The sequence below is a fragment of the Felis catus genome, chromosome C1 (genome assembly GCF_018350175.1).
Source record: "Felis catus isolate Fca126 chromosome C1, F.catus_Fca126_mat1.0, whole genome shotgun sequence".
In the NCBI taxonomy this organism is placed as follows: Eukaryota; Metazoa; Chordata; class Mammalia; order Carnivora; family Felidae; genus Felis; species Felis catus.
In genome coordinates, this window is record NC_058375.1 from 149,540,472 (window position 1) to 149,563,931 (window position 23,460).

Below are 23,460 nucleotides of genomic sequence, written 5' to 3' on the forward strand. Positions count from 1 at the left end.
ATTGATCTCATTCCTATTTTTGCCAAGAGTTGGTCCTGCCCTTTCAATGGACATAGACTGAGCTGTGCAGACACAGCTTTTTGCAGTAACCTGCATCAGTTCCATACATTGCACAGTTGAGATGGGAGGCTTACAGGTGATCCTGTCTCTGCTCAAATTACACAGCCCAGTTTTGTTAGATTGTCCTTGGTTTGGATTATCTGTGCCAATTCTTATGGTTAATCAAAAGGAAACTTCCAGTCAAATGTTTGCAACAGATGCCTATATTCTTCTAACAAGTAAGTTCATTTGTCATTGAATTTTTTTATGTTGATTTTTTTTTGAGAGGGAGGAGGGGCAGAGAGAGAGGGGGACAGAGCATCTGAAACAGGCTCTGTGCTGACAGCAGAAAGCCCAATGTAGGGCTCAAACTCATGAACCCTGAACTCATGAACCAGGAGATCATGACCTGAGAGGAAACCAAAGTCAGATGCTTAATTGACTGAGCCACCCAGGTGTCCCTGAAATTTGGTTTTAACTAAAATATTAAGAATTTGTACTTCTGTGCAGTCAGACACAAGTCTTCTCTCTTCTTCTCTAGGTAGACTGTGTGTCACTCCACGGATCTTATTTGAAGGTCGTATGGTAAAAAATGGGATGAAAGTGCTACCCTGGGCCTGGGCACTGGGATGTGCTGTCCTGATTTCCCTTCAGGATCGAAGGCCTTATTTCTGAGGCTGTCAGCAGACACATTCCAGTATTAATTAGACGTTTTTCAAGGACTGCCTTTGCAGAAGTCACTTTGCCCAATATCTCCTTTTCCAAAAGCGGCCTGCAAACTATGACTGGTCCGTGCAGGGCTATAGGTCCCTCCTCTCACTTCAACTGGGAGTAATTCCAGGCTGAGAACTTCTCATAGAGTCAGTCTAGGGGTCACCAGGCCTACATCACAGTCCTGCACAATGCTACTTTCTTCCCTTGCTTTCCACATGTATTGATCCTGAGAACATTCCCCAAGAGACCTGCTGTTCATCTCTGCCTCAGAGACTGCTTCCCAGGAACCCACTTGGCATAGGCTCCCATCTTGGCCTGGAGCATTAACATTTACTTATTCTTATTTTTCTTGCTTCTTCGTACATAGTCTCTCTTCCCAAGCCACTGAAAATCACAAGATTGAAGGCTGGTGTCTCAGGTGCATTTAATTATTCTTGAAAAATTCTAAGGGCTGGAATCATATTGTTATTTTTCTTTGCATCTATGGTTGTCTTTATACTGTTTCTTCTGTCACTAAATTATGAGCTCCTTAAGGAAAGCAACTGTGTCCTATATATCTTTGTATCTCCTACTATTTGATGAAAGAGTACAAAATATTTTTGCACCATGTTATAAATAGGTGATTCTCCCCCTCCCCCAAGTATACCTCTCTTCTAATGAACTGAAGTCTATTCATGTCAACGCTGATTTTTTTATGGATTTTGACTGGGATGCAGCCATTCCTTTCCTCTGTTAACATGGCTGTTTTTTCTTCCCTAAGGATACAGCCTTGCCATTGTCCCAAGTCAACTGTCTCTTGCCACTTTAAAAAATTTTTGAGTTCTTCAAAAAAATTAATTCTCATATTATTAGAGCAACTCCAAGCTATAAAGTTATTATTTTCTCTCTCTTTTGTCTTTATTATTATTATTATTATTTTAAAATATTTATTTACTTTTGAGAGAGAGAGTGCAAGCAGGGAAGGAGCACAGAGAGAGAGAGAGGGAGACACAGAATCCGAAGCAGGCTCCAGGCTCTGAGCTGTCAGCACAGACCTCAACACAGGGCTCAAGCTCACAAACTGTGAGATCGTGACCTGAGCTGAAGTCGGACACTCAACCAACTGACCCACCCAGGCGCCCCTAGTCTTTCATTTACTCATCATATAGTTGGTGGATATCTGCTCTCTGCAAAGTGTTGGTAAATCTCATGTAAAAAGAATATCAGACCAAGTCAGGACCTCCTGCTGTACATTCCCAATGCCTTACAGGGCTTCTTGGTAGCCCTGATCACAACTGAAATTAAATGATGTATTTAATTTTTCTCATTAGTTCTCTGTTTTTCCTGATAAAATGTAAGTATCAGGAAAGTAGGTACCATGTTCCATCTTTTTCATGCTATTTCCCAAGCATACCCATCTGCATTTAGAGGGAATTGGGTAGAGGAGAATATACTATCAAAGGAAGCTGAGAAATGGTGGCCACAAAATAAAGAAGAGAGCTAGTAGATGTGGGTCCTGGAAGCCCAAGAAAAGAGATGGTGTGAATTTTGTTATATGTTGCTAAATCTTGTTGAGGACTGAGTCCATAAGTGAGCATGGAGCCCTGTTCAACAGAGGAGCCCAATCATTTGCCTTCTGTATGCCTGCACCCAACAGGGGAGCACAGAAAAGTCATTCTGATCATTTGATTATCAACCACCCTCAATACTTCCTGGAAGCACTGCTAGTTTTTTCTAGTAAGCTTGCTCTCCAGCAGCCACAATACTCATTTCACACTTTTTCTGTTGTCCAAACTTTTTGTTCCTTCTTCCCCTTCTTCAGAGAGAAAGTCTACAGCCACTGGACCAGTTTCTCCTCATCTTCTCCTATGACCTAATCAATCAAGCTTCTTGGACCTGTACCACCCTCTCCCTCTTCAGAAATTGTCCTTACATCTATGCAAGGCCAGTCTGTCCATCTATGTTCTAGAGCCTAATTCCTCTGTCTTCTGAGAGATCATATATACACAGTCAATTGCTTTCACTTTGCTGTATCTTCAACCTCTCTCTGTTAGATCATTTCCACATGTATTCAAAGATGGTCTAGTGTCTCTCATCCTCAAACAATAAGAAACAAAAATACTTCCTCCCTTGACCTCCCCATCCCAGTCATTGCCTTTTCTCCACCCCCATTAGTCAAATCCTTTTATACACACTCTATCTTCAATTACTCATCTCCCATTTACTCATTCAAAAAATAAGTTTTATTGAGATATACTTGACATGACATATAACTCATTTAAAGTATATAATTCAATGATTTCTAGTATATTCAAAGAATTGTGCAACCATCACCACAATTAGATTTAGAACATTTTCATCACTCAGGACCCATTAGTAGTCACTCTCCATTTCCCCCTCAATCCCTATCCCCACCTTCAGTCCAAGGCTGATCAGACTAATCTTGTCTCTGTCTTTATAGACTGTCGCTTATTCTGGACAGTTCATATAAATGGAATTGTATAATATGTGGTCTTTTGTGACTGGCTTCTTTCAGTTAGCATACTGTTCCTAGGAGTTGTCTATGTTGTAGCATGTACCAGCACTTTACTTCTTTTTATTGCCCAAAAATATCCCACTGTATGGCTATATTACATGTTATTTATGCCTTGATCAGTTGATGGACATTTGGGTTGTTTCCATTTTTGGGCTTTTATGAATAATGCTGCTATGAGCATCTGTTTATAGATTATTGTATGGGTACATGTTTTCATTTCTCCTAGATACATACCTAGGAGTGGAATTGCAGGATCATGTAACTCGATGTTTAACCTTTTGAAGAACTGACAGACTGTTTTCCAAAGCAGCTGTACCCTTTTACAATTCTACCAGTGGCAGATGAGAGCTTCAGTTTGTATCTTCATCAGCACTTGTTATCTGTCTTTCTGATTGTAGCCATCCTGCTGGTTGTAAAGTGGCATCTTGTCGTGGCTACTGTTTGAATTTCCCTGATGGCTAAAGATGAGCATCTTTTCATGTGCTTATTGGCCATTTGTAAATCTTTTCTGGAGAAAAGTATATTCAGATACTTTACCCATTTTTGAATTGGCTTGTCTTTGATTATTGAATTAATTAGAATTCTTTATATATTCTAGATATAAAGTCCCTTATCAGATATATGATTTGCAAATATTTTCTTCCATTCCATGGGTTGTCTTCGCATGTTCTTGATACTGTCCTTTGAAGCACAATTTTTTTTTTTAATTTTTTTTTCAACGTTTTTTATTTATTTTTGGGACAGAGAGAGACAGAGCATGAATGGGGGAGGGGCAGAGAGAGAGGGAGACACAGAATCAGAAGCAGGCTCCAGGCTCTGAGCTGTCAGCCCAGAGCCCGACGCGGGGCTCGAACTCACGGACCGCGAGATCGTGACCTGGCTGAAGCCGGACGCTTAACCGACTGCGCCACCCAGGCGCCCCGAAGCACAATTTTTTTTAATATTGATGACTCCAATTTATCTATTTTTTTGTTCCTTGAATTCTGATGTCGTATCTAAGAACGCATTGCCATATTCAAAAGCATGAAGCTATGTCCCTATATATTTTTCTAAGAGTTTCAGTTTTATCTTTTCCATTTAAGTCTTTGATCTATTTGGGATTAATTTTTTTTTTTTATAAATTTTTTTTCAACGTTTATTTATTTTTGGGACAGAGAGAGACAGAGCATGAACGGGGGAGGAGCAGAGAGAGGGAGACACAGAATCGGAAACAGGCTCCAGGCTCTGAGCCATCAGCCCAGAGCCTGACGCGGGGCTCGAACTCACAGACCGCGAGATCATGACCTGGCTGAAGTCGGACGCTTAACCGACTGCACCATCCAGGCGCCCCTGGGGTTAATTTTTTTATAAGGTGATAGAGAGATAGGAGTTCCATTTCATTCTTTTGAATGTGAATATCCAGTTTCCCTTACTATTTGCTGAAAGACTATTCTTTCCCCATTAAATTATCTTGGCATCCTTATCCAAAGTTAATGAACCATAAATGTGGACTTGCAATTTTATTCCAGTTTTTTAAAGTTTATTTATTTATGTTTTAGTAATCTTTACATCCAGCGTGGGACCCAGACTTACAACCCCAAGATCAAGAGTCGCATGCTCTTCCAAGTGATCCAGTCAGGCACTCCTAGTCAATTTTGACAGTACTACATTGTCTTGATTACTATACCTCTGCATAAGTTTTGAAATTGGGAAGTATAAGTCCTCCAACTTTGTTCTCTTTTTCATTTCATTTTGGCTCTCTTGGATTCTTTGAATTTCCATATGAATTTTAGGATAAATTTTTCACTTTTTACAAAGAAGTCAGCCAGAATTTTAAAGAGATTGAGGTAATACTGCCTTAGCAATATTAAGTCTTTTGGCCCCATGAGCATGGAATATGTTTTTATTTTAGGTCTTCTTGAACTTCTTTCAACTATATTTTGTAGTTTTAAGAGTATAAGTTTTTCACTTCTTTTGTTAAATGTTTCCCAAAGTATTTTATGTATTCTTTTGGATGCTATTATAAATGGAATTGATTTCTTAATTTAATTTCTGGGTTGTTCAATGATACTGTACTGAAATACAATTGATTTTTGTATATTGATCTTGTATCCTATGAATGTGTTTATTACTTGTAATTGTTTTTTTTTAATGGATTCGTTAGAATTTTATATGTACAAGATCATGTCATCTGCAAATAGAGATAGTTTTAATTCCTCTTTCCAATCTGGATGCCTTTTATTTCATTTTCTTGCCTACTTGCCCTGATTTGAACCTCCAGTACAATGTTGAATAGAGGTGGTGACAGTGGACATTCTCATCTGACTCCTGATCATATGAGGAAAGCATCCAGTATTTCACCATTAATTATGTTGTTTGTGGGTTTTTCATAGATGCTCCTATTAGGGTAAGGAAATTCCCTTCTGCTCTTGGTTTTTTAGTGTTTTGTTTTGTTTTGTTTTGTTTTAATTCCATGAAGGGATGTTAAATTTTGTCAAATATTTTTTTTCTGCATTCATTGAAATAATCATGTGGCTTTTGCCCTTTTTCCTATTGATATGGGTATTATATTAATGGTTTTCAGATTTTAAACCACTTTTGCATTCTTGGGATAAATCATGGTATACAATTCTTCTTGTATGTTGTTGAGTTCTATTTGCCAGTATTTTGTTGAGGATTTATACATCTACATTATGAGAAATATTGGTCTGTAGTTTTCTTTCATTATAATGCCTTTCTTTGGTTTCAATATCAAGGTAATACTGGCCTCACAGAATGAATTAGGAAGTGTTCTCTCCTCTTCTGTTTTTCCATTTACTCTCTAACCCACACAGTCTGGCCACTAAAGCACATCTTGTTAAGCCCATCAATGACCTCCATGTTGCCAAGTCCAGCAAACACTTAAGTTTCAGATCTTGTCAAATCAAGCCCATCAGCCACATTTGGCAAGTTGAGCTTTCTCTCTTGGCAGATATACTCTCTTTTCTTGACTTTACATGCTTGGTTACACTTCTACCTCTTTGGCCGCCTAGTCTCAGTCTCCTTTGCTGGTTCATTCTTCTCTGGTCAAACTGAGTGTTTAGGTCTTAAGACTTGGACCTGAACCCCTTTCTTTCTATTCTACACATACTCTAGACTATCTAATCCATTACTACAACTCTCAGATATTTAGAGGCCTTTACGTCTAACTGCTTAGTCCACATCTCACATGATTGACTGATACGTAACAAGTTCCAGTCTGAATGCTTGATTGTCTCTTCCAAATCTGTATCTCCATTAACTTAGCTATGCATATCAGAAACCTGGGGTCTTAATTAACATCTCATTTTCTCCCTTATCTCCTTTAAGTCTCTCCTTACCAGTGAGGAGTCCCACCTCCTGGTTAAAAATCTATATATGATTTTTCAGGCCTGACCATAGGCAATTACAAAGGTTTTACCTGGCAGACGTCATGGGGGAAGGATGCACTCCCACATCAGACTTGGTTCATAGCCAGTGCACTGAAGTCTCTGAAGGGAATTTTAGTCAAAGACTCAGGTCCCCTGGCCCATCATGCTCTTCACTTGTTTGCATTCCTAGCCCTGGAACCTTCATTTCTAGGCCTCTTTATCTGCGGCCTTGGGATGATATCCTCTTCATGTACCTCTGCTGAGGTTGGGGGTGGAGGAGGGGGAACTTTCTGAAGACACTTTTACTCACTCTGACTCTCACTCAGTCCTTTTCCACTACTAGCTTTTCTCCCCCCCTTACCCTTGATCCCAGAGTCCACAAAACTGAGGAAGCTTTTGTTCAGGGCCCTCTGATCCTTTTGACCCTCAACCAGTGTGCCATTTCATAAGGAAAAATGGAACAAGAGGAGTTGATGCTTCCTCCCACTTTAGGCTCTTGCTTACATCTGACAGTAAGTGATGAAAGGCTTAACTCTTTCATTTTTGGCTTGTTGCTTGAATCAACTACTCAGGCACCCGACAGCTCAGCTCCTTCTCTCCAGCTCAGCTGTGTTCCTGACAATCACATCCTATTCAGTCTATCTCCAAATTAGATCTTCAATACATCTATTCTCCAATCCCCTTTCTGCTACCTAACCCAAGTCACCACTATCCCTGGGTCAACTACTGATGTGGCCTTATAACTGATCTCCAGGATTTCTCTCTTACTCCCTTCTAAGCTATTTGCCATAAAGAGTCAGAATGGCCCTTAAAATTTTGTAAATCATTATCACATCACTGCTTAAGATCCTTTTATAGCTTCCATTTATAGTTAGAATTAGGTAACTCTTTACCCCTAGGACACCTTGAATTATCTTGCCTCTGCATGAGTTGACCTCTGCCAACCTCTCCAGAATGTCTTGTTCCTTTCTCCCTTACTCACTGTGCTCTTGCCACATTGCCTTTCCTAGATAGTACCAGTCACCTCTTTCCCTCCTCAAAGCCTTCAGACACATGGCTAGTGGCATGCTGGGAGTGATGGTGGGGAAGCAGTCACCCTCGACAGGTAACAGTATTTTATCACGGACGTTGTTTAGAATTGTCAGTGCATGTGCACGGTGAGTCAAAAGCAGATTAACCTGTAGTTGGTTTTATTATTTCTTTTCAGTTCTATTCAAACAATATATTCCCTTATTGCCGGTACACCCAGTGCTGACCAGGCCTATAGGCTTCTTTTCAGCTTGCCTCCTTGGTACACTGCTGCACCATGCACCTGTGAATGGATATCTCATCCCCTCACTTTCTATCTTGATAACGCTTACTCATCTCTTGGACTAGAGTTTAAATACAACACACTCAGGAATGCCTTCCTTGACTCACAAATTTAAATTAGATTTCTTACTGATAACAACATTTTGTAGTACTTATTAAAGTAGTACTTATCAAAAATTGTAATTATATATTAATTTGGGTATCATTCTCGAATGCGAACTTCATTAGGCACTATGGCTTTCATCTTTCATGTTCATGGCTGTAATCTCAGCAGTGAGCTTGGCACATAGTAGGTGTTCAATACAAATTTGTGGGACTGAATGAATGAATGATTTGTGGAAGTGGAGATCAGGCATGCATTGTCATAGAAGTAAAGGAGAGACAGAGAAAATGAAAGCAAGGTGAAGAGGTATAGACAATTCTTTTGAACTGTCTGTTGGGGAGTGGTGAAAGACATGGGTGTTTTCAGGAGGCATAAGTGGGGATGAAGGTGTCCTACTATTTTTAAGATGTTATTTTAAGACATGAGCATGTTTGACTGCTAATGAAGAAGGATCCAGTAGAGTGGTGTGCACTGAAATTACTTAGAAGACTTGTTAAAACAGATTGCAGAGCTGCACTTCTAGAATTTCTGATATAGTTGTTTGGGGCTATGGCTGATAATTTGCATTTCTAGCAAGCCTGCAGGGAATGCTGATCCTGCCAGAATGGGGATCACACATTGAGAAACACTTAGATACAGGTTGGAGAAGGATGAATGTGGGGCTCTGGAGTCCAAGGGTGGGGGAGAATTTGCCTTAGGGTAGAAGGAGGAACACCATTGTACAGGATGGAGGAAAAAAGATGGGTGCAGACCCAAGTAGGTTTAAAGGTTAGGGACCAGGAAGTTGTCAAAACTTCCCCTCTGATAGATCCTGTTTTCATTATGAGTAGGAATTGAGGTCATTTCAGGAGAATCAGGAAGGAGAATCGGGGGTAGGATAAGAAGTTAGAGGAGGATAGAGAGGTTGGTAGTGTCACTGTGGTGAGCAAGTGAGCAGCATGACAAAAGACTATAGCATTGCAACCAGTGTTGAAGGCTTAGGTGAGGTTTGCAATCATACATCCGTGTTAGTACCAATCTGCTCTGTTATACCATTGAAGTTAGTGGTAAAAAAAACCTGTATCAGCTGAATAAGGTTCAAGGGCAATCCTCAGGCTATTTCAGAGGTTAGTATCTTAAAAATATCTCAAACTAACTAAGCATGACTGTCCAGCTGTATAAAACACACAATTAAGAGGTACTTAGGATGGCAAAGAATTGCCTCTAAACAAACCCAGAGAGATTTCTATATATCTCCTTGTTCCTGAAAATTTATAGTGATAGGTATTTTATTGCATCTTTCACTGCCAGTGTGTTTGTATATGTAGTAATATTAAATTTAAATTTTGCTCACTTACAATCAACTTTTTTTTTAAAGGAAGCATCATTTTACATTGAGATACTAAAAACTTCCATTAAGAAAGATGATATACAGAAGCACAAATCTTATTCCACTCACTCCTCCCTATTCTATCCACTTGTTGCTCCTGTGGAAAGAGCCATCAGCTTGCTCAGATTTCACCCTCTGACACATCATTTTGAGTTATGTTGGTCACCAGGAACTAAAAGTAACAAGAAAGGAAGAAAACTGGAACTGTAATTTAGCACTTTACAAATATACATGCACTACTGGTTGTGGTAAAGGTCAGGAGAGCTGACTAGCAGGCTGTCAAGCAGAAGCAGAAGCAGCTTCTGCGCTATCAGAAGACTGGGGTGGCACAGGGGGTGAAAAGCCCCAAGCACCACTACATCCAGGCTTCCATCTGGGAAATAATAATTGCATAAGAGACAGAGGATGGTAAAGGGCTTTTCACAGAACCTCAAGAATACAGTGAAATACATGTTAATGCTGTTGGTGTTGGTTCAGGTACTTTTAATAAGGACATCTATGAGAGATAGAAATGGAAAGAGAAGACAATGCAAATGATAGGACATCTGACTCAAGAATCTAAGGAGCATAGGGATTATAAATACATCTACCTACATACAGATATTCAGATTCAGATAGAGAAGGTTAATGACTAAGCAGTTATTAAACAATGAAACACTTTCATGCTGGTTGGTGAATAGCTACCATCCTGAGCTCCCTGAGGGCCCCTTGCTGTGCCAGTCTCTCCTGCATCTTTTCCTTCATCCCACCTCCTCACATTCCAGCAGCTGAGGGGTTAATACCAGCACTGGGCCTTTGGGATTCCTAACCTCCATGCTAAAGTCTCTACTTGGATTGGTCAATAGCACATAACATATTAGTGGTTAAATGTCTTAATATCACCTATGTATATGGATCTATGTGGCACAGGATTATCTGCATGCTATGAATTGTCTGATGAAGAATTATCTGCAACAGGATCATTTGGGGTACTTGTCAAAAATGCAGATGCTTACTTCTTGATATGTCTCTGGAGGCAAGGAAAATAAAAGCGAAAGTGAACTATTGGGACCTCATCAAGATAAAAAGCTTCTGCACAGCAAAGGAAATAATCAACAAAGCTAAAAGGCAACCAATGGAATGGAAGATGATATTTGCAAATGACATACTCGATAAAGGGTTAGTATTTAAAATTTGTAAAGAACTTACCAAACTCAACACCCAAAAAACAAATAACCCAGTGAAGAAACTAGCAGAAGACATGAATAGAGACTTTTCCAAAGAAAATATCCAGATGACTAACAGACACATGAAAAGATGCTCAACATCACTCATCATCAGGGAAATACAAATCAAAACCACAATGAGATACCACCTCCCACCTGTCAGAATGGCTAAAATGGACTATTCAGGAAACAACAAATCTTGGCGAAGATGTGGAGAAAGGGGAACCCTTTTGCACTGTTGGTGGGAATGCAAACTGGTGCAGCCACTCTGGAAAACAGTATGGAGATTCCTCAAAAGATTAAAAATAGAACTACCCTAGGATCCAGCAATTGCACTACTAGGAATTTATCTAAAGGATACAAAAATGCTGATTCGAAGGGGCACATGCACCCCGATGTTTATAGCAGCAGTATCAACAATAGCCAAATTATGGAAAGAGCCCAAATGTCCATTGACTAATGAATGGATAAAGAAGATGTGGTATTTATATACAATAGAATACTACTCGGTGATGAAAAAGAATGAAATCTTGCCATTTGCAACAGTGTGGATGGAACTAGAGAGTATGCTAAGTAAAATAAGTCAGTCAGAGAAAGACAGATGTCATATGGTTTCACTCATATGTGTGGAATTTAAAACACACAACAGATGAACATAGGGGAAGGGAATGAAAAATATGATAAAAACAGAGAAGGAAGCAAACCATAAGAGACTCTTAAATACAGAGAACAAACTGAGGGTTGCTGGAGGGGAGGTGGACAGGGGGATGGGCTAAATGCGTGATGGGCATTAAGGAGGGCAGTTGTTGGGATGAGCACTGAGTGCCACATGTAGGAGATGAGTCACTGGGTTCTACTCCTGAAGCCAAGACTACATGGTATGTTAACTAGCTTGAGTTTAAATTTAAAAAATGCAGATCCTTGGATCCCAGACACTGGACTCACTGCATCTCTGAGAGAGGGGCCAGGATATGTATTTGTACCTATGCCATAGGTGATTCTAGAATATCATATCAAATATAGTCTTGCATTTTCCAGCATAGAGCAAATCTGTACTGTATTACACTAGAGGTCAAGTTCTTTGAAGGCAGGGTCCTAAGTCCTAACACTCTTGGTATTCACTGCTATGCCTGGCTTAGTGCTGTTGACAGACAATAAAGAGAAGGGGTCATTGATTCAGAAGTGCATACTGAAAAGATAAGTTATCTTTGATGATGATACATGTTGATGGTGATGGCTAATCATGGTGAGTGCTTACCATGTGCCAGATAGTATAATTGCCTTAGATGCATCATCTAATTGGATCTCAATAACTCTAAAAGGTACTGTTATGATCTCCACTTTATGGTGAAGAAACTGAGACTCAAGATCTCATCGTTGAAAAGGAAAAGGACCCCAGTCTTGGTCTGTCTGACTTCAAAGCCTATATTCTCTTTTATTCACTAAACCATACTGGTTCTTAGATTACAAAACAATTCTACAGATAACTTATAAATCACATTCTTTGGAATTCATCTCTTCAATGTGCTTTTGCTTCAAATTTATTTGTTGCATTTTGTTAAATATATGAAGGAGAGGGGCCCGAAGATGAGATAGTAGGAGCAATACTCTGACTTGCAGGAACCAAGGTGAAGGACATTGAATATAGAAAGTAAAAGGTATATATACATATTCTTCAGTATTTAGGAGCTATTGGAAAACTTTTAGCTAAATAAAAATAAAATAAGTACTAAATGAGAAAAAAATTGGAACATTGCAGCTGTCAGATTTTGAAGTTCTAGCTAGAAATTGAGTAATAAGGAAAGGGAATCAAGATGAGAACTCATTGTTGAGAAATAATGAGGGCAACAGCGATTTTAGAAAGGTCATCAAGGAGCTAGCTGATGCCTGGACTTGACAATGGGCAAGACAAGCAGTCTGGACATGGAGAAATTAAGGCAGCTTATAAGAGGGGGGTGGACTGAAAGTAGATATAAAGAATGAGTTTTATGCACATTTAGGTTTGTTTTGACGTATTCTGCCCGGAAGCTGGGATTAATGAGCATACGGAGTGTTATAATTTCATTCTGGTTAAAGCATCCTTATGCACTGAGCTTAGTGAAGAAAGGCTAATTAACATCTTTTGAACACAGGAGGGAAAAAAAGAGTATACATCAGAATTGTCTTTTCAAGGCAAAACAAACACAAAATCAAAATCTGGATAAATGGAATCAGAGTGCTTATTCAAACTTCAATATTTCAATCCTGGTGCTTGTCTTTAGATACAGATAACTTTCTAATCATGCTTGATTCATTCATGACATATGGAGAAGCCTAGATTTTGTTCTTACTGGGATCTGGGCAAAATCCCCACTTCTCATCTCTTTCATATCGGCTTGTCGTGGCACACCACAGTAAGTTGTCTTCCCGCCCTTCCCGGGTGCATTCATGATGCCACTGATGGTTATACTGGAAGGGAAACATGCACGGTGTTCCATGGGCATTCCCTTTGATTGTATACAAATCTAGGAGAAAGATAAAGACAAAGTCAAATAAGTATTACGTCAGCTTTATCTTTGGAAACTGTCATACGGTGAATACACTTTTTTATCGACTGAAAACCTACAATGGGTGAGGCCCTTGCTATATCACTGAGAACACTCAGGACCTACTGTCTAGTGTATGTAAAAGTACAAGGGTTCAGAGAGCATGCTGATAAGTGGCTTGTTTACATAATTATCTACTTGTTTATTTACTGTGGTGCCCCTGTGACAGTAGCACACGTATTTGTTAATGGATGAGAAGGAAAATTAAATGGAGATTTACTTCTTAACTTAAGAAAAATGTTTATTTTGAGAGAGAGCCAGCGAGAGAGCACATGAGCTAGAGAGGGGCAGGGGGAGAATCCCAAGCAGGCTCAACACTCAGCGCAGAGCCCGACCTGGGGCTCAATCCCACAATAATGAGTTCATGACCTGACCCAAAATCGATAGTCAGATGCTCAATCGACTGAGCCGCCCTGAGTTTTACTTTACAGTACCTTCCACTCCCCAAATACATCAGAGATCAGCATCTGAACCTCAGGAGTTTTATAGGCATCTATTACTTTTTTTCATTCAATAGATATTTATTGAGCATTTAATGTGCCCAGCTCTGGGGATGTACTAATGAGCAAACCTGCAGATGTTCCCTTTCATATGAAGCTTCTGTTCTACTGGGGAGAGACAAAGAGAAAGCAAATACACAAGTAAACACATAATTTCAGGTAGCAGTAAGTGTCATGAAGAAAAACAAAGCAGGGTAGGAAGACAGAATGACTGTGTGTGTGTTTGAAGGGTGGAGGGGCCCTATTTTGGATAGAGTTGTGAGTGAAGACCTCTCTGAGTAAGAACTGGGGGAGGTAAGGGTGCAGGTCTTTGCAGAAGAGTTGTTCTGGTGGGAGGAACAGCAGATACAAAGGGCCTGTAACAAGAACATGTGTGGGGCGAATGGAAAGAGCAAGGAGGTGCAAGAGGAAGTGCAACTGGGGAAGTACTGGAGCGTCAGCTCACAAATGGCCAGCTCTGCCACATTATGGGTTTTGGCCTTTACCCTGAGGGTAGTGGGAAGTCACCAAGTGAGTTTTGAATGGGAAAATGATATGATCAGATTTCCATTTTTAAAGACTAACTCAGGGTGCAGGGTAGCAAATAGAACCTACATGGCGAGAGGGGAAAATGGGATGACTAGCTAGGAGACCTCTATCGTAGTCAAGGAGAGAGGAGTGTGAAGAGGTGGCCTGTTGGCTGCCTTCTCAGAGTATTACAATAATTGGGCATCCTTGGCCTTAAGCATGACTCAGCAGGGGCTTTCAATGGTGAGGGGGATAAGGACTGCCTTCGATTAAGTTAACAGGTCCTGGAGTGGAAGGGCCAGCTGTGGAGACTCCCACTCCTTCCCCACAATTGGCAGGGGCTAGACCAAGAGCACCCCACATCGTTGGCCCTAGAAGTTTGGGCTGTTGAGGAATTACAGGTGTTTCAGGACACATCCCCTTGTTTCAGTGCTCTGAATTCTGCTCAGTCTTCACTTGAGTGCATAGGAATGTGAGTATCTGCCTAAAAAATTAACACAAAGCAAAATATTAAGTTCTTCCTTAGGACTGTAGACTATTCAGAGTGCTGGCCTGCAGCACTTGCTTATCGTAGTGAGTCCTGCTAATGGCCTGCTCTTGGCTCTGTCTCTCCTTATTCTTTTCTTGTAGGTACAGGAGAAAGTCCTGCTTTGGATCGTAGGAGTTCCTTGCTCTCCTTCCTAGAGTTGGGGCATCCTTGGCCTTAAGCATGACTCAACAGGACTATGCTCTTGTTAAGGCATAATTCTACAGAGCACCATGAGGTCAGGAGCCACATCTGTCTTGTTAGCTTTTATAAATTAAATGCCCAGCCCGACACCCGAGAAACAGTCACTGCTCAATAAATATGTGATGGATGGATGAATGAATGAGGAAAGCTACAGAACAGAATCTAAGAGACAGGTTTGCAGTTTCAGAATTTACGCCATTTTATGTTTTTTTTTTTTTTTTTCCCGCTTAACATGTCAAGTATTATAGAGCTATGGAGGATGAAAGCCCCCACTCCTGAAACCATTCTTCCCACCACTTGACACTTGCCAATTGTTCCTGACAGTCGTGTGTGGTTTATCTTTCAATGCCTTGTACGTGACCATCATGTGGATGCCAGGCAGGCATGAGGAGGCATTGAGGTGCTCCGTAGACATGCTCATATCTGGGGCTGAGTTTGTACAATAATAGAAACCGTGGCAGGGGAGGTTCTTCTATTCATCCTGACAAGTCTTTACTTCACAGACTTTATCTTCCACCTTTATTTTCTCTTTGTCTCCTATACTTGTTCTTTCGTCCCCTTTCCATTGAGTTATTTAAGTGTTTGCTCCTCTAAAACCTTTAAATTCTGAGTTTGCTTCATTAGCTGAATTTAGCAAGTTCATTCTAAGATTCCAATAATCCTTTTATGATAAGCAAGTAGCAACTAAAATGTATTTAGCAGAAGTCCCTTGAGGCTCTGGGTGCTGTCATATAATTTACAAATCTTTACTTAGGGATAATCTTTCTAAGTATGTGATTTCATAAGTACTTTCATTTAAATTATTTTTTACCTTTGTGCAGATATTCACAAATGCTTCCACCACCTGACATGTAGGAAATCCACTTATGAAGATATTTCCATGAGGCCACAAGCATGTTGTTGTGATTCACCTGGACCGTGTACTGGAGAGGGCCGGTGATCATGTTCCTGTTACAGCGCCATCTCAAGGAAATGTGAGTGGAATCACACTCATATGTGCTTAGTAGCTGCTCTGGATTCGATAAATTCAGACCCAGGCAACCACTGCCTCCTATGTTAAAAAGGCGGTGGTTTGAAACCCACTTCCACAGCATGTGCTTGTTTGCTGGTTTGCAGTTCTCCAGGGTCAGTGCAGATTTGCCTGCTTGAATGCATTTCTTGAGGCTCTCACTCTGGATAACGAATATTCCTTTATCTGAAACAACAAAATAGGAAACGTGGCATGGAACTTTCATTTATCATTAACTAGTGTCATGAGGATCCTGGTGTGCATGTCTAAGATGTTGTATGTGACAATTTACAGCCATTTTGAACAGATCTGAGGTGATGGATGGATCCACCAGAAGGGCTTTATTTGCACAGAACAGAAGCGTTTCTTAGGAAATATAAATGGACTTGTTGGAACTAATGAGAAAGTGATCTAAGACCTCCATGGCCAGTAGCAAAGGCTGCCTATCAATCCACAGGGGAGAGGTACTATGGTGAAGGAGCTCACCACAACTGGAGAGAGAGCAAGGATTGGTAATAATACTCAGGGCTAAATGGGAGGGACATTGCATGCCCAGAGGTATGGGGATCTTTTGGTTTTCTTTAGACAAGCGCCTGAATATTAGTAACATGGCAGCCAAATCAAGGGCCACTGAAATGAAAACTTCTACCATCAAATTCCTACAGAAAACCGAAAGGATAGAAGCAAAGTGTTGCTTTATGTCTTGATACAAGGTGTAAAGCTGGTGGGGAAGAAAAGCTTCTCCAATTTGCTCTCTGTGCTGAGTCCAGGTGGAGTAAAAAAGTGGGGACATTTGCTGTGGGGATGGCCTATTCACTAGAGAAGCCTTGTTAAGTGGTACCAGCAGCAAGTGGATGCCCAGGACCCCCGCTCGGGCCCCCCCCCCCATCATGTGTATTTTCACATGGGAGGTACTGGAGCACCATGGCAGTGGCAAAACCACACAGGCCACAGGGAGATATGGAGAGAGTAGGCTTTTGTGATGCACCTCTGAACCTCCAACGCCCTGAAGATATTTGGGTGAATTTCCTGTGGAAAAACTGGAAGGGCCCAGCCAGGGAATGGGTATTAGCTACCTGCCTGCCATCTGACTACACCTCATCACTGGCCTGGAAGATACCTGTTATACAATTATGAACTTGTTCTCTCATAGGTTTTCTGAAGGTAGAAATCACGTCTACTTTCTTCAGTCTAAGCACAGAGTGTACTGAACATGTTTTAGAAGTTGAGTAAATGCTTGACGTTGATTAGATGTGCTAGCAGCTGTACAGGTCTGCCTGTGTAGGCAGGCAGGCCTAGGCTTCCTGAGTTACGCAGCTCAGAATGTCTGGTCAGGCCCAAGAGTTCTTTTATTCTCTCTTCTTGTAGTTTACCTCCTGTCCATTCTTTAAAAACCTGAAGGGACATTATCAATTTCCCTTTAAAATGACTGATTCAGGGCAAGTCGTGTCCTATGGCAGGGGTATAGAAGTGACAGGCAGAGGCCTTCTAGGGATTTGGAACAGCATGGAACGGGCTTCCTTGTGCATGGGGACAAGGGGAAAGTTCTTTTGTTTTTTCCTAAGTTACTTAGGCTGAGAATTGATTTACAGTAACCAAAATCACTTAAGACATTGTTAAAAAAAAGATTGTCAATGTATTAATGAAAGCTATACCTCATTTAATAATTGATAACCTTACTTATAAGCATATATTTGAGGAGTTGAATTAGTTGTCAGAAAATTGCTTTGATCATCATATATCAGAGCAAAAGAGAAGGGAGTGTGTGTTTGGGTGGGGGAAGAGAATGAATGGTTTTAGGGAGATTTCATTTAGATCAGGAAATTTGTTTTCCTAATGAAGACCATGTCTGTATGGTTATTAGTAATAGTCATTCAAGATCAAATCTGCCCCTTGCCAATGTGATGTAGACTCTGATAATTAACCTTCTCTCCAACTCTTCTTTTCACCTTTTCACGCCTGGGTAGAACGTTAACCTTAATTTCTGTTGTGATCTCCTAATTACTTTCTAGCTAGCTCGGAGTTTCATTAATTTTTTACTAAAGGAAAATCATTTTACTATAACTGTTCTGTAGTTTAGCTTCTATCTCATTTACTTGTTCAAATATATCCACCTACTTACTGGCTAGACCTCAGCTCTCTGCGCCTCAGTTTATACACCTAAGATGGGTAGACAGCCTACCTGGCGAGTGGTTGAGGGCTCTCGAATCAGGCAGATCAGTCTGGAACTTTGGGCAAGTTTTTTAATCTCAGTAAGCCTCACCTTTCCTTTTTGAACTGGGAGCATGTGTGATACTGATCTCATAGGGATGTTAAGGGCATTCCATTAAGTTACCCATGCAAAGCACATCACACACCACTTTGGCATGGGAAGACTTCAGCAAGTTGTTAGTATTATTATTGTTACTATTATCCCTCTGGCTTCCTGATTCTTGGTCTGCAAATGCAACTGCAGATCTGGTTGAACACTGAAGAGTGCTAATATGAGCATCCCCCAAAGACTTCTATCATTAGCAGAAAAATGCATTTTACTCTAGCTTCTGTAGGACACAGTGTGTGTTGACTTTTTAGTGTTAAATGATCCTGAGATCACCTTTTATGGAGGAAAAATACTCTTCAAAATCAAGATAACAAAATATTTTTCTTGTTTGTTCAAACATACGTGCAATCATGAATTAAGAGTCTCCATCTGTTCATCTTCCAAACTAGTATCTACCTGTAAAGTCTATACTGCAGTTCTCTTATAAGAAAGAGAAAAACACATAATGTTGACAAGCAGTGTATGGATAGGCAAATGGATGGTCTTTAAGTCAACATGGACATTATATATTACTAACATTTTGGATGAATAAATATTTTTAAATGTTCAAATTATTAAGTGTTAAGAGAAAAGGAGTGGTGTAATCAGAACTTCTGTAGTTGCACTAGTGATCATAAAAATACCTTCCTGAAGCAGAAGATATTAGACACACCTAATCCCATGCTGTTCACTTTTGGAGTGTTATTATGTTTTCATGCCCAGCTGCCTTTAGAATGTAGCTTTGGAAAAGTTCCTCAGAATGTATCATAAACAAGTAGCTCTGGCTTACCAATAACAATAAATATGCCATCTCCAAAAGAATACTATGCCACACTAAGCTAAAAAATGACCCAATCCCATTTTCCCATTAAACTATAATAGAATCTGGTCCTGGCACCATTAATCTCCATAAATTCACTGAAGAGAAAACAATTGCCTTCAAATAAACTCTGAGGAGACCCAATACGGGTATCAATATTCTGATCATTATTATATGCATATATAGGCTGTCTGTAACAAACACATAATGTGAAAAAAAGCCACCAATCCTTAGTGTCTATAGTCAGGTTTTAAAAAGTATGAAAATCAAATGTGGGAGGAATCAAGATTGATTATATATGTCAAGGACATCAGTTCTGCTTGAACACTGATTAAGTGATTAATGAAGTACTGCCAGAATTACTAAATCTCTTTGCAGTAAAATGTTATTATACTTCCCTTCATAATTATAAGTTTAAGAGGGGAAAAAGGATTGATTTACTAGAAGTAACTTACAAGCTAATATTCATTCTTTTTTATTCCATGGGATAAAATCCATGGAAGACAGTTCTACTTTCTACTTCTGGGTTCCTCTGAGGAGATCATTTTAGACCCACCCTTTGCCCCACAGGCTAACATGTACTTTTCGAAGGAATGGGAGGAGAATGCTTCCTTGATCAAGTGTGGAATTTAAGTTTAAGGTAATCCTTTTTTGACTGCATATAGAAAATTACTTCATTCCACAAGCATTCATTGGGTGCTAGCCATGTGGTAGGCACTGTGTAGGGCACTAGAGATAGAGAAATTATTTGCCTAAGTATCTGTCCCTTAAAAGTATACCTATTTCTTCTGAAATCATGAGAATACTCCTAGTTAATGAAAAGAAGGAGGTTCCATCAGTGCCAAAGAAAACATTGTAACCACATTTAAGATAGCCCTGGGGCACCTAGATGGCTCAGTCAATTGAGTATCTGACTCTTGATTTCAGTTCAGGTCATGATCCCAGGGTCGTGGGATAGAGCTCTGTGTTGGGCTCCCCGCTGAGTGTGGAGCCTGCTAAAGATTCCCTCTGTCTCTCCCTCTGCCCCCTCTCCCATTCGTGCTCTCTCTCTCTCTTTCAAATTAAAAAAAAAAAAATAATAATAGCCCTTTAAAGCAAGTGGTGAAAAATAAGAACAAGAAAATAGCCCAGAATTCAGAATACTTGACTGGATCCTCAACTATTGTCATGTGTAAGGTGGGCATGACTCCTCAGTTTCATCAGATCATTCGGAGTGGGGAGAGTGTGTGTGTTTGCACACACTTGCCCCTTTTCCAGGGAGGAGACTGAGAACAACACCGGAAGGAATGAGGCCTTTTGGAGGAGACTAAATTTTCTTATTTTATTTTATTTTATTTTATTTTATTTTATTTTATTTTATTTTATTTTATTTTATTTTAATTTTTGAGAGAGACAGAGCATGAGTGAGGGAGGGGCAGAGAGAGACACACACACACACAGAGTCTGAAGCAGGCTCCAGGCTCTGAGCTGTCAGCACAGAGCCCCATATGGGGCTCAAACCCACGAATGTGAGATCATGACCTGAGCTGAATTCGGACACTCAACCGACTAAGCCACTCAGCTCCCCCTGGAGGAGACTGACTTTATCCATAAACCCAGAATCATGAACTTTAAGGCTGGCTGGGACTGCAAGGGTTATTTAATCAAATCATTCTTTTACATTTTTTTCCAAATGTATTTTGTCTTAGAGGTTTAATATCCATATGCAGAGTGAGGACCATATAGGTCTAGGTCTAGCTTTATTTACATACATTAATTTATAACCTATAAAGTAGAAAATAAACTGCTGCAGATTGTTGCCAAACAATTTGAGGTAGAAGACTTAAAGTTTCAAACAAACATTTTTTTCAGTCCCTAGTATGGTATGTGTTAGGAAGCCTGCAGAAAAAAGGGTATAAATGTCATAGTGTTTGCCCTCAAGGAGTTGCTGTAATCCCTGGGAGTACATCATGAAATATATGGAAAGAACTATAACAATGTCAAGATATATTTTGACATCAGAGGTATAGAGAAGCACAATGACATGGAAGCCAGAGCTAGAAGGGATAGGTTTAGCCTATCAGAAAAATCTCTTTCAATCTCTCTCTCTCTCTCTCTCTCTCTCTCTCTCTCTCTCTCTCATTCTCTCTCTCTCTCTCTCCCCCCCTCTATCTCTCTCAATTTCTCTCTCTCTCTGTCTCTCTGTCTCTGTCTCTCTCTCTCTCTCTCTCTCTCTCTCACACACACACACACACACACACACACACACACACACACACACGCATTTTCATTCACCAGTCATTTATTAGGGATGTAACATTTGTCACACACGGAGGTACCTTGGTGAACTGGCCAGACATGGTAACCTGTTCTCACTGCAGAGACAGAAAGTTCCAAATAGTGGAGGAGGTCTATAGATGCACAGCTGGTTAAGTGGGACAAAGGGGCACAGAGCGAATGTCACCAAAGTTCAGAAGTGACAAAAATAATCAGCTCTAGGGTGATGAGAGCCTACCTATGTAAAAGACTCTGGTGGTTATAGAATATAAAGTTGGAAAGAGGTGGTTGGGGTCATTTTATGAAGAACTTGAATTTTATTCAAAAATTTGTCTTTTATTCTTCAGATGAGAGGGAGCATTGGGAATAATAGAAAGCATGACTGAGGCTGTGGTGTAGATGAATTAGCATGGTGAATCATTCAGCAAAAACACTTACTGAGCATTTACTGTGTACCCAGCCTTGTTTCAGGTGCTAAGAATATAGGTGTGAGGCAAATGTCCAAATTCCTGGCCTGGAGGAATTCTCCTTTAGGTGGGATGAGACAGTCCATGAATGGAACCAGTGCACAATCTGGGGACTTTTGCTATGATCCAGCAAGGGGACCGAGGTGTCAATTCAGCTGGTTGTGGCGAGAAAGGAAAGGAGGGAGTAGTGAGACTCCAGTCACTATAAAACTAATTCACGGAGGGAAGAAATGACAAGATTTGGCAATAGATGGAATGGGAGGATTCTGGAAAAGGTAGTTGCAATGACTTGTTTTCTAGCTCAGGTGTTCAGGTGGCTGGCAGAGGCCTGCCAATTTCTATGACACTATGAGTTTGGAGTCTACAGCCTGGGGCTACTATTATAATCTGATCTGTCTGTTTGAACGGTGCTGATTGAGGGTACCTGTAGGACATTTCTCTTGAGGCCCCCCACTTCATTTTCAGCACCCCTTCCCGTGACCTCCACCTGCCTTGTGGTGCCCTTTTGGCTTTAGGCAGCTCTTAGAAATGGCTGAAGGTTTGAAGTAGTACGTGAATAAGATAAGGTTTGAAGTGTTAAGACTTCATGAGGTTTCTGTACTTTTCACACAAAAACACTTGAAACAAGCAATAAAACAACAATTCCTAAAATGAAGCTCTTTTTCTGGTGGATTTTAGGCAAGCAAAGGGCTTTCTGGTATTCAATAAAGCCCACCATGATAGCGGTCACCTAATCCAACCTTCTACACATAGAAAGTTGGTTTCAATGCTCCTCCATGTCAAGGGAACTGGAAGGAAAAGTTCACATACATGGTTCACATCAAGTGCAATGCTGACAACTAGCTATTGGGAAGCCACAGGTTGCCAAATGCAATCCAGTTTCAATCTCCCACCCCATTTCCCTGGGTTTAAAGCTCTTCTGCTGTATCCACCCACACAGCTGGTGCCGGGCTCATGCACTCCCTGCCCTGTATCATCTCTTGAATCTGTTTAGTCCCTTTCTGTTCTGACAGTACAGCAGCCCCCCTCCTCCCTTATCTTCCGTTTTGCTTTCCGCAGTTTCAATTTACCCAAGCTCAACCGTGCCCAGGCAACAGACGATCCTCCTTCTGAGGTATCAACAGAAGGTCATAGGTAGCCTAACACTGTGTTGTAATACCCACGACATTCACCTCATTTCATCTCATCACACGGGTTATTTTATCATCTCACATCATCACAAGAAGAAGGGTAAGTACAGTACAATGAGGTAGTTTGAGAGAGAAACCACATTCACATAACTTTTATTATAGTTTATTATAATTGTTTTATTTTATTATTATTGTGGTTAATCTCTTACTGTGCCTGATTTATAAATTAAATTTTATCATAAATATGTATAGGGAAAACCATAATATATATAGGGTTTGGTACTATCTGCAGTTTCAGGCATCCATTGGGGGTCTCGGAATGTATCCCCCGTGAATAAGAGGGGGCCTATTCTATTTCAGTTTGGACATGGAAGGGATCCAGAAGGTAGTGGGGAGGGCATTTCTCCCCTGTAACCAATCTGAAGGTAAGCATCTTCTCTCTTGAGATGTATTGACCTTTTCCAGCTACACAAATATGGGTTTGTCCTGTCCAGTGAACAATGGATTCAGATCTGATTATGTTCCTTACTTAG

General features: G+C 40.4%; 1 protein-coding gene across 4 annotated transcripts in view; it reads right to left on the minus strand.

Annotated features, from left to right (window-relative positions):
• Window positions 1–23,460, minus strand: part of PLA2R1 (phospholipase A2 receptor 1) — a 119,019-nt gene that overhangs the window by 85,192 nt on the left and 10,367 nt on the right. For all 4 annotated transcript variants that reach the window (XM_045033854.1, XM_006935305.5, XM_045033855.1 and 1 more), the window contains exons 2-3: window positions 15,758–16,141; window positions 12,955–13,128 (exon numbers count right to left, since the gene is read on the minus strand). In XM_045033854.1, the coding sequence (XP_044889789.1) occupies window positions 12,955–13,128; window positions 15,758–16,141 (558 nt within the window). The remainder of the gene's footprint in view (window positions 1–12,954; window positions 13,129–15,757; window positions 16,142–23,460) is intronic.